Source organism: Dreissena polymorpha, chromosome 4, assembly GCF_020536995.1.
Source record: "Dreissena polymorpha isolate Duluth1 chromosome 4, UMN_Dpol_1.0, whole genome shotgun sequence".
NCBI lineage: Eukaryota > Metazoa > Mollusca > Bivalvia > Myida > Dreissenidae > Dreissena > Dreissena polymorpha.
Window position 1 is genome coordinate 139,095,356 of NC_068358.1, and position 12,372 is coordinate 139,107,727.

Genomic DNA, 12,372 nt, shown 5'->3' on the forward strand with positions numbered 1-12,372 from the left:
ACAATATTGCACTATATATTCAGATAAAAGAAAACGTCTTGAGGGCACAGTAGTTGGGGGGACAAGAATATTTTTATATAAAATTTCAAAGGGCCATAACTCTGTGAAAAATCATCCGACCAGAACCCGCTGATAATATGCACATCTCCTCTTGGTAGTGAAGCTTCCCATAAAGTTTCATTGAATTCCGGTCATTAGTTGCTGAGAAATAGCCCGAACAAAAATTGTGCACGGACGGACACACAGACGGACAGACGAAGCGGCGACTTTATGCTCCCCCTAAAAAATTTTGGGGGAGAATAAAAAGGCTTAACACATAAGCGTTAAGTGCATGTCGCCCAAGTATAGCCTGTGCAGTTCACACAGGCTAATAAGGAATGACACTTTGCTCTAAGATTTTCTCTAAGAAGAGAACTTCTTTGCATGAAAAATACCATTAAAGCAGAAAGTTTCGTCCCTGCTTAGCCTGTGTGGACTGGACATGCAAATCTGGAATGACACTTCACGCACATGCATTAAGCCCCAAGTGAGGCTCAACTGTGTAGCTTTGCCTCCACAAAACTGGATAAGAAGTTAACCTCGTGTAGTGAAGGGTTTTGTGAAGTAAGGGTGTGTCATTTGAATGCTATATCAAGGGATACCCAGGACACTTCATCAGAAAAAAACATCTATGAAAAGAGTGTTTATAGTTAATTATCTCGTAATATTTCATTTCTGAGCATGTGAGGACAGGAACAATGCATCATTTAGCCCTTTGCATGCTGGGAAATTTGTCATCTGCTAAAATGTCGTCTGCTGAATTTCTAAAATTAGCATTTTCTTTGATTTTTTTCAAAGAATACTATCAGAATAGCAAACAGTTTGGATCCTGATCAGATGCCATGTTCTGTGGCGTCTCATTAGGATCCAAACTGTTTGCAAAGGCCTTTAATATTCGGTTCCAGCGCTGAAAGGGTTAGTCAGCAAGGCTGTAGGATTCCTTGAGGAGAAATGATTTTGTTTGAATCCCTATCCCAAACTTGTGTTCCTTTTAAATAGTAAGAGTACTCTTTGAAATGAGTATTGAGTTCGATGAAAAGAAAAATATTGAAAGAGAAAATAATTTTTGTGTAACTCGTTACACATTTAACAAGCAAATTCGTTTAACTGATATCCCCCGCCAATATGTTTCTAGACACAAAAGGGTTATATTTGACACTCAAAAAAACAGTTTTTCAAGATACAAAGGGCCATAACTCCGTTATAAACAGATGGTGTACAATGCCATTTGGCGTGCATCATCCTCTTATCCATATATCCATATACTCATACCAAGTTTCAATGAAATCTGCCAAAGCACTTCCAAGAAATGGCTCCGGACACACACAAAAAGCATTTTTTCAAGATACTAAGGGCCATAACTCCGTTATTTACATTTGGTATACAATGCCATTTGGCGTGCATCATCCTCTTATCCATATATATACTCATACCAAGTTTCAATGAAATCTCCCAAAGCACTTCCAAGATATGGCTCTAGACGGACGGAAAGACGGAAGGACAACGCCAAAGCAATATCCCTCCGCCTATGGGGGGGGGGGGGGGGGGATAATAAATTATACATAGTAAAGATAACACTTCAAATCTGAGCATATGTCATATTGAAATATTTACTTTCAAATAAAAAAAAATCTGCACATGTCACAATACTGAAACATTTATTGTAATCTGCCCGATTCCAAAATGTGCACTCCAAATCTTATCATTTTTGTTTTGGTTTTAAATCAACAAAAAAGAACACAAATAATATCAATTTTGTTTATTCAGTAACTTCACATTGAAAAATGCACAACAATGTAGTCAATATAATAATCTATAACTGATCTAATACTTCAAAAGTCATGTATACACAAATGTATCATTGGGTAGTATGAACAAAGCCAACACAAATGCTTAAATTCTCCTGGATGTAACCATGAAACATAAAGGTAAACTAGAGTACAGTATTGCCACAGTGTATAAATACCATTACAGCACCCAAGTAACCAATGGATGCAAATATAGATCAATCCAATTTTCAGTTTGGCCAAGGATTTAACGTTAATGTTTTGCAAACATGTGCGCTTGTTAAGCACTGAATTACAATCACATAATATCTGGTCAACTCAATTCTTAATTGATATATATAGAGTACTAGTATATATATTATATACGGGTCATTAAATAAAAACCTCCTTCTAGGAAAACTGGTCTTAATGAAGTCTGCACAGGCTAATCAGGGATGACAGTGTCCACCTAGACTGGATTTTCATTGATAAAATACTGAAAAATACAAATAAAGCAGAAAGTGTCGTCCCTGATTCGCCTGTGCAGATCCTAGGAACTGTGTTTCATAGTTGTAAAAATGAAAATATGTGTTTCCATAAAAATAACATTGTGTTTTTGATTTAAACACTGTTGAATTGAACCAATATCAACCAGTTGAATTAAACAAATATCAACCAATATAACATCCATTTAAGCTGTTAATTTAAAAAATGAATCTGTCTAAAATGTCTACATTACAATTAAATGTTCACTTTATAAAATTTTCCAACTGATCGCTGTAAGATAAATTCCTTAAAGAGAAAAATATAAAAGCATCCTTTCAAAATTAGTTTGAAGTTATTTAACATATGTTTGATGGGGTAAATTCCAAAACCGTTCCTATCTTAATAATGTTTCCAAAATGACATACTGTATTACCGGTAAGTGTTAGTTCATATGTATCACAATATCCAGGGACACAAAATACGTGTACTAGGCAGACATATATTAACTTTGCAAGCAATATCTTTTGGCTTGAAATAAATAATGACTGTTTTTATGTTCAATAAGTTATATATAGCATAACGCTCCTATAAGAATTGCTTCTCTTTTGTTATTAAAGACCAAGTTTTACAATACAAATGGGATGATTCAACATAGAAAAACATTGCATTCCAGGCAAATATTGCTTTGACAAAAAATCAAATTAAATAATTGTGTTGAGAATCTCAACAGTTTTGGAATAATCCACGGACAAGAATCCATATGTACAAAAAGCGCAACCCTTTTTATGCTTGTTATATTGAAGTAATTATAGTTGTTACGGAAGCTTATTATTAAAGGATTTCAGATAAGTGGTCATGGTTTGTTTCCCCAGATTAGTGTTTTTTCCTCCAAAGTTTAGCATATCCCAGAGTAAGTCAAATGCTTACAAGGCAATATTAAATATCAAGAATAAATATCTCATTAGTACTAGACAAGTCTACAAGCACATCAAGTAGTAATTGTTGCTGTTCATGGTGACAAACAGCATGCAAATGAAAATCTCTTCCTGTTAAAGCAGCGTGCACTTCCTTTCAGAAAATTATTTATCCAAAATGTACCAGTAATTAAAACAAATGTAAAATGCCAATAAATATACATACATAATTATATATATCAACAGATGACACTTGAAAAAAACAGTTCATGAATTACAGCATTCTTCCAATCAATATAGTAAGGTATTTATATGTGATTCAAGGAACAAACTTCTTTGAAACTTTATTCAAAGGTGCCATAAGAATGTAAATGTAGCACATGTAATACTTCTTGTTTAACCACAAGCTAAAACTATGCCTGTCTATAATAAAGTAGATTGCAAGCAGAGGTACTACAAAGTGGCTTATAGGCGCTTTATAACATACTTGAGAAAAATATCTACATTCTATTATAATAAAAAACTTCTCATGTCACTATGTCACTACACTGTCCGCATTATTGATCTCTTGTTAAAATATACATTTAACAAATTTCAAACACACAGAAAACAGTATATTTCAAACAGTCATATATTTATGTAATAATCGATTCTCTAAAACTTTGTAGCAAAACAACATAGGTACAATTTACATGAACATTTGCCAAAAAGGGCAAAATCTGTTTTACGATTACAAACAAATACATTTTGTATATACACAAAATATACTATGTATATCAATATACTATATAATAATTATCATATGAAATATTGTACACTATGAGGTTAAATAAGGACATCACATCATAGAGTTCAACAAGTACCTCTCAGTTATAGCCATTTTATACATTTGCCCTTTCAATTTGTGCAATTTTTACCACATTTATCCCCTTCTCTAGGCCATCATACATTTTTTATAAACAATAAATGCGAGAATAAAACTGCAAATTTGAACGTACATTTGAATATACATGGAAATTACATAAAAACATTTAAACCATTAACCGCAGAGTAAGAAAATTTTACAACTGAAATAATCAGAGTCTGAAAATTCTGATTTTGTACCATTAGTTTCCATGATTTTGGTTCTCCTGTTGTATTTCTAATTTTGCTAACGTTTGAATTAATAAGGGTACTTGAAAAAAAATACTGATTACACAAATTACATAAATTACTATAAATGCTAATTTTGTTTATGGCATGTTAGAACAACATTAGTTTTTGGTAACTGGATTAAAGCTCAAGACACAATCTACAAAACAGGAATTGCAAAAAAACAATGTGCCATTGTGTAGAGCCAAATGGTTAAATACTGTTCGCAGTATGTAAATTTCTTAGGTGATATTACCTTATACACACATTTTTGAAAAAAAAAAAAAATGTCATCAAAATTCAATCTCATTTATTTAGAATTTTTAACAGCAATTAACTTTACATAATGTCACCAATAAAGTCACCAATAAATTATTATATAAACTACAACTGTATGCATGGTTTAACAATAATCATAATAGATAAAGTTAAAGAGCAACTTTATGTCAAGTATTTTGTTTAAATATGTCCATTTAACATTCCCATTCAACAAAAACTAACATTAAAAGTTTAAACATACATATTTGTGAACACCTGCTTAAATGTTTGTTTTATTATGCCTTCCCCAAGAAATCAGCATTTGTATGTGTGTATATATGTTTTTCAAGCCAATCTATCACAGTCGAAAACTTAACACCCACATCATACAAAAATAGGTCTTATGTCATATGCAGGGCCAAGTCTGCACAACTACGTAGTATGGTCAGGAGCTACCCTGTCTACTAATTATGAAACTATAACCTTGCGTTACTTTTTAACAGACAGTGTAGCTACCGCCAAGCTGGCCGCATATGGCATTAGACCTAATTTCGCATGAAGAGGATCATATACATACTACATGATCTGAAGTTCTTAACTACCCATCTCAAGCATATGCTTAACCCATTTATGACTAGTGGACTCTCCCATTCTTCTAAATTGGATTATTTCCAAAATTAGGGATGTCAAGTATATTAATTTCTATATTTAGAACATTTCTTACAGAAATTCCTTTAAGCAAACAGCGCAGACCCTGATCTACGCTGTTTGCCAAGGCCTTTTTTCTAGACGCTAGGCATAAATGGGCAAAATCAAGAGACACATATCTGTATTGTTATTTTAAAACTTTTTTATCAATATAATTTCAATATGAAAAGAAGAAGGGTTAACAATATCTGAACAATAGGTGATAAGAGTAAACTTGTTGCCATTACTTTTAACATGTTTTAGAGCAAGATGAAAATCTTAGCACCATTTATTCAGCCCATGAAATCATGATTAGCAAAATCTTCATCACCGTCATATTGAGTACCTGAAATTCAAACCATAGCGTAACTTTTGCAAACATGTTTATTACACCATTTTTACACAAAACAACAGACACATTTTCCAGACTTAGTTTGAAAATAATCTGTTCATCTATTAACAATCTTTGCAACGCATTTCACATGTATATATTGCAAATAGGGATTTCATTAAATGATTGATTTTTTATATAAATTCTTAAACATAAATAAATGATAATGATGTAAGAAATGCCATTTTCTCCACAAAATTATTAAGACATGATAGGGTGCCAACAGCCAAAATCTGATATTGCCTAACATGTCTGTTCTTGAAATTCCCTGTTAGCATCTTGCACATTAACTTCATAATTCTCGATACATGTATTTTCTAGTTAACGCCCCTGAGGTTTTGGAAGGCGTTAAATACAGGTAAAAATTATTGCAAATATAATAATTTGACTGTGTAGCTCATTTTTCAAATATTTTAGTCAAAGATTTACAACATATTTCAAGCTTGGTTTCACCAATACAAGTCATTGTTGGGTATTTACATTCTCAAAGAAGGGTCTCCAATATGAATGTTAACTGCGTTTACCATCTTTTAGATGTGCGTAGATGTAATACATCCAGGAACTTTGTAGAAAAACACTTGCCACATGTTAAGTGATTCTCGTTATGATTGTTTTTCACCTCACAAAAATTAACCTTACATTTAGTCAGGTAAAAAATCATTGACACGCTAGGCAATACAGAAGTTGATTTTACCATTATTAAAAACATGATGAAATCTTTGAAGAAACTACGATACCAGAAGTCAAGCAATAATGCCATTTAACTATAAAAGTGATAATTTGCCAATTATGAACACTCATATTAACATAAATAATATAACAGGAATATTGAAATAAATAAAAAATATCCACAGAAACTTTTGTTTTGTGCATGATAACACTATCACTTAATTCTCCAGTTACAATATATATACATATTAAACTTGAAATACCAACATTCTGATAATGGTGAACACTTCAATACATGGGTATTTTGCTGGACATAAGAAATCAGCTGGCAACTTATCGAAATAGTATGTGATTCCACTTTAGAATAACAGCTTTCTGTGCAAAATGTAAATGCCGATGTAGTACCTGCAACATCCCCCTCACCCAGTATAAATGCAAACCGCTGCACTCATGTCACATGATTAACTGGCATCGATAGCAAAACAATACAAATATGATACAACTACATCAACAGGAGACATTTTAACTGATTTGGACTGATTGCTTTTCACAACAAATATAACTATGTACAGGATTATAAAAACAAAACATCCTAAAGTTCCTGTAGTCAACAAACATAAATACTTTTATACATCATAACATTGTTATAGTATTTTACATGTAATAAAAACAGCAGTTTACTCATAACAACAACTGTACATTTCAGCACAACTGTTTTCTTTAATGTTTAAACACATTTTCAACTTGTTCCTCGCTAAATAGAGGATTCATTTTCATTGACGAAACAACAAGTAACAGTCCCAATCCGCATTCATTACATCATGCGCCTGAGAAACAACAAGAAACCTCGCTACAAAGTTTGTTCCATAACAACTTTAATATCTACACATACTCATTGAAATTGTTTGGAATAGTCAACAGTTATTACTCACATAACAAAACAAATTAGTTTCTTAACAAAAAATCTTATATATTATCCTTTCTTTGTTTTCATTATCACCCTGAGACTTATGACGCCCTTAGCAGCAGTCAGAAAACCAAAGCCCACATGACCCACTTTCCTGAACTCCTCACTCACTGGTTACCATGGTTACCAGAGTCAGTACCTACTGAAGAAGACACCCTCACAAAATGGCCGACTTTTCAGAGCATACTTGGGAGGACAAGCAAAAAATAGAGATCACATGACCACAGTATAGCGTCACGTGACACATCATGTGACTTTCATTTCACTAAAACTAGTATTCACTGGGCAAGTATCCCTCATGTGCTGTTGATCGAATTAGTGGCTTTGTCTTCTGTTGAAGATTTTCCTGTACTGTCACTAGACTTTCTTTGAACGTTCTCATGCTCTGCGGTTTTTTGAGCGACCTTTACTGAAAGGTCATAGTCATGTGTGGGAGACTCTTCCTCAAGTTTCCAGAAATCATAGTTTGTTTCTAGATGTCCTTTAAGAACAGGAATATCACAGAAGTCTGAAACCGAACAATGAAGTTGAATGAACACAGTTCAAAAATGAATACCAAAGCTTAGATAATAACACAAAATATTCTTAGTGTTATCGCTTTTATCATATATGGAGATTACTGGTAAGTTTTGTACACATGTCTGAAAAATTTGTAATTAACGCTACAAAACTCCCAGATCACAGGGAAGTTTTCATACAAATGTGCTTCTTGTTGCAAATTTGATAGTCTGAAGCAAATCCATGAAACTGATCATTTAATACAAAGTTCAGCTCATAGCCTTTCGTCAGATTTTTTTTAATGACACTTAGGGATAAACACAGAGTACCAGGCTGGTTAGCCCTAAAGCGGGGTGTTACCATAGCGATTATAAGGCTTAAAAACACCACAGTAAGACATCACTGCAGGCGGAATTGAAAATCGAAGTGGACTGCCATGACAGTCTCATTGTGTAACAGTAGTCCAGCTCATATCGTTTGCTTTACATCAAATAACAAGTTCATTCACTTGAATACCTTTTATTGCCTTTTATAATGCGATATTTATAATAATTCTTTCTGTACCTTTCAAAAACATAAGTTTTATTTATATGCTGTCCTTGCTAAGAGGCCCACAAACCAACATGCAAATCTTTAATTTTGAATATTAGTTTAAATTATTAAATTTCTTTCTGGTTAAATAAATATATGCTTTTGAGGTATTATATGTTACCACATAATTTAGGCAAAAGATTAATCAAAGTATCTATGTGACATGTAGAGAATAATGCATGTGCATTTATCTTAAAAAAAATCATTTACACACAACTAATGATGGACTAAACAAGTACAGATTTGTTTTGTAATCAGTACAAATGTTGATTTGTGATGAAGGTGACACATGTAATAATGAATAATGCAAACTGTGAAAAGAGTTGGCAATGTTAAACAGACTATGTAAGCTTTTAGCAAAATACACATTTGATGGAATGGGAACAGCATACTATTTTCTAACAGTGGAAATATATACCAATATTTTAGATAATAGAAAAGTTAAGTTTAAGGAATATTTGCTGTTAAGTCAAAGAATGGACTGATGTGAAAACAGTGTAATAGCAAGCTGCAAATACTCCCAAACCCATCTCTTAAAACATCCTTGACAAGCAGCATTCAAAATAAGAGATTGCCAAGCAATATGGTCCCCTGCTGGTGAAACTTCACCATTGTCAGGAATTTTGTAAAAATTTTTTTACATTTGTTGCCATAGCAACCACAGATTTTGACATAGGAACAAAATGAACTGACGTGCATAATCTCCATAATTGCCATCTGTCCATGTTTCAAGTTTTATGAAAAAATATGAAGAACTTTTTAAGTTATCCCAGGATCCAGAAAAGTGAGACGGACTGACAGACTGACAGACAGACAAACTGACACACGGAGCGCAAACCATAAGTCCCCTCCGGTTTCACCGGTAGGGGACAATAAGCCACACGTTTGACAAATATTCCATTCTTTCTGCAGGCTATCAATGGATGGGTATTGGTACAGCGTGACAGCATGCTGTGTGTACTCACAATCCCAGTTTTCAAACATGTCCTTGATGAAAAAGTCAATGAAGCTGGTCTGTGACTTGGGCAGGCTGCACGTCTTCCTGTCAAACACTGGCATCACAACAGGCAGACCGAGGCGCTTCTCCTCATCTGTCTGCAAATACATGATATGGCTCTGTAAGAATTATTTGTTTCTTTGTGCCTAATAAGTGGATACACTCTCTATACAGCCAGCACTATGAGTGGATACAAGTGGTGGAACAAAACATCATAACATATTGAGCTTCATCCGTGGTAGACTGGATTTAATGCATGTCCTTTAAGTGTCATCCAAGATAAGCCTACGCAGTCCGCACAAGCTAATCAGGGACAACACTTTTCACTTTCTTGGTATTTTTTATTTTAAGAAAGTCCCTTCTTAGCCAATATTCAGTTTAGACGAAAACGGTTGTCCCTGATAAGCCTTCAATCATACGTTATGCATACATGTTGTATCAAATTTAACCCCATTCTCCCCGAGCAAGGTTCATATGCATACACCCAGCCCTATAAGATGATACAAATAGATACCCACCTCTTTGCAAGACTCTTTCACTGTCCTGCCCGCCCACTTGATGCACAGGTTTAAGGGCTGACATGGTTTAGCACTTTGTTCCAGGTACAGTGGCTTTTAAGGATGTGCTAAAAGTGTCGGCCCAGGTTAGCCTGTGCAGTTTGCACAGGCCCATCAGGTACGACACTTACCGCCTTTTTTGGAATTGTCCTTTACAGGAAATCTCAATTAAACTAAAATTCCAGCTTAGGCTGAATGTGTCATTACTGATTTATGTATGCCGACTGGGTCGACAACTTGCGCACATGCATTAAGCCCTATTTTCCCAGCCATACAAGACGATAGACAGAGATACCAGCGATACAAGACAATACACATAGATACCCACCTGTTGGCAGTACTCCTCTGCTATCCTGCGAGCCCACTCGATGCACAGGTTGAGTGGCCGACACGGATTGGACACGTCCGCACACTTGATCAGCATCCTCTTGATCAGCGTCTTGTTCTCCGTTGTTGACAGCTGGTTCAGGATCATTGCACTGTCCGGTGAACCCGTACCACTCTGAAAGATACCGGTCAGGGGTCAGGGTCACAAGGTTAACATAATATTATTGGGCAAAAACAATTGTATTAATCTAATTCACAGAAACACTACCTTGTTCTATTCATTAAACATTGCTCTCCGTATGACCCCAACCCCACAAACATGACTGCTCCTAGGATACCTTTCACAGATTTTCAAAAATACATTAAACCCTTAACCACTTAGATATGTATTTCTAGGCATTTGTAGTCTCTTAGAAATATAAATTTAATTAAAGAGCTTTCTTACTAGATTCAAGTTTTAAAGGCTTCATTTCCGACCCTTAGATACTGATGAGCAGCAAAGAGCATGCGAGTAACTCGCAGTCTGTTCTGGTTTTATGCTGTTTGCACTTAGCTTTTTTTGCCTTGCCTCTGAGTGGGAAAAGGTTAAGCCATGCACATGTCTATTCACTGTGAATACACAAACCAGTTTACAGACCAATGAGGAAGTCTCCTCTGCCTTCTGGGTCAGTTTCACGACGCTGTTGACGAACTTGTTCAGGTGCTCAAAATGCTTCATCATCTCTGTAGCCAGCACCATGTCAATGATGCTCTGTCGTAGGAGACGGAACGTATCCCTGGTAACCAAACATTTTGGTAAGTCTTAAAGTTAAACAATTATACAATAGGGTTTCTTTTAGATTGGCTTAAATCATATTTGAATGTATAACCAGGGTAACAAGAGTGCCAAACTGTCACAAGGTACGCCCTTTGAAGGTTTTGGACACCATGCTAAATGCTTGAAATGCACTAAGTGACCTAGTTTTTGACCTGGCAGAACTTTACCTAGATATCATTTAGACACAACTTCAGACCAAATTTGGTGAAGATCGGATGAAAACTCCTTCAATTAGAGAGCGGACACCATGCAAAATCATTGAAATGCACTAAGTGGCCCCGTGACCTAGTTTTTGACCCGGCATGACCCATATTCGAACTTGGCCAAGATATTGTCTAGATATAACTTTTGACCAAATTTGGTGAAGATCGGATGAAAACTACTTCAATTAAGGAGCAGACACCATGCTAAATCCTTGTAATGCACTAAGTGACCCCATGACCTAGTTTTTATCCCGGCACGACCCATATTTGAACTTGACCTAGATATCATTTAGATACAATTTCTGACCTAATTTGGTAAAGATCGGATGAAAACTACTTCAATTAGAGAACGGACACCATGCTAAATCCTTGAAAGAAACTAAGTGACCCTGTGACCTAGTTTTTTACCCAGCATGACCCATATTTGAACTTGACCTAGATATTGTCTAGATACAACTTCTGACAAAGTTTGGTGAAGATGGGATGAAAACTATTTGAAAAACAGAGCGGACACTGCTGTGGACGCTGCTGCCCGCCCGCCGCCCATTTGTGCATGTTTTATATTATCACTACTGTCAAGAGTGGTATTTCTAAGTATTTGCACTATAAAGGGATGAATTTGAACGCACTGAACATAATATAGACTTTTTAAGAAGATGCAACTATTTCATGCTCAAATCTTAATATGTCTCGGTAAACAAACATTATGCAATAGCGACACTTTGAAACAAAAAAAATATTGAAACATGAGAGCTTGAAAATGCAGAATAAAATCTTTGATCTTCAAATATGTTAAAAGCAATCGTACAGATAATTTTTAGAATATCTAACTAAACATTCAGCAGAAAATCCTATAATGAGACTGAATCTTATATAAAGCCATGGTACGCGAGTACTTAAAACGCCTACAGAATGTCTGCATGAAGAGATAACAAGGAACTAATGAGGATCAACAGCTTTAGTTGATGTATTGTCATTATACTGCTGACGCATGCATTACGGTAAAAAGTGCTTCAAGCTCAGTAAACCAGAATTGTTTTAATATAATTGATCCATGCTCTGGGAAAATGGGGC

General features: G+C 34.9%; 2 protein-coding genes across 4 annotated transcripts in view; one reads left to right on the forward strand and one right to left on the reverse strand.

Moving 5' to 3' along the window:
• The window catches only part of LOC127876904 (high affinity cAMP-specific and IBMX-insensitive 3',5'-cyclic phosphodiesterase 8B-like), a 406,208-nt gene that overhangs the window by 215,614 nt on the left and 178,222 nt on the right, over window positions 1-12,372 (forward strand). The window lies entirely within an intron of this gene.
• LOC127876905 (high affinity cAMP-specific and IBMX-insensitive 3',5'-cyclic phosphodiesterase 8B-like) overlaps window positions 6,112-12,372 on the reverse strand; it is a 140,868-nt gene continuing 134,607 nt past the window's right edge. For both annotated transcript variants that reach the window (XM_052422412.1, XM_052422411.1), the window contains exons 17-20: window positions 10,916-11,054; window positions 10,280-10,453; window positions 9,363-9,492; window positions 6,112-7,816 (exon numbers count right to left, since the gene is read on the reverse strand). In XM_052422412.1, the coding sequence (XP_052278372.1) occupies window positions 7,605-7,816; window positions 9,363-9,492; window positions 10,280-10,453; window positions 10,916-11,054 (655 nt within the window). In that variant the 3' untranslated portion in view covers window positions 6,112-7,604. The remainder of the gene's footprint in view (window positions 7,817-9,362; window positions 9,493-10,279; window positions 10,454-10,915; window positions 11,055-12,372) is intronic.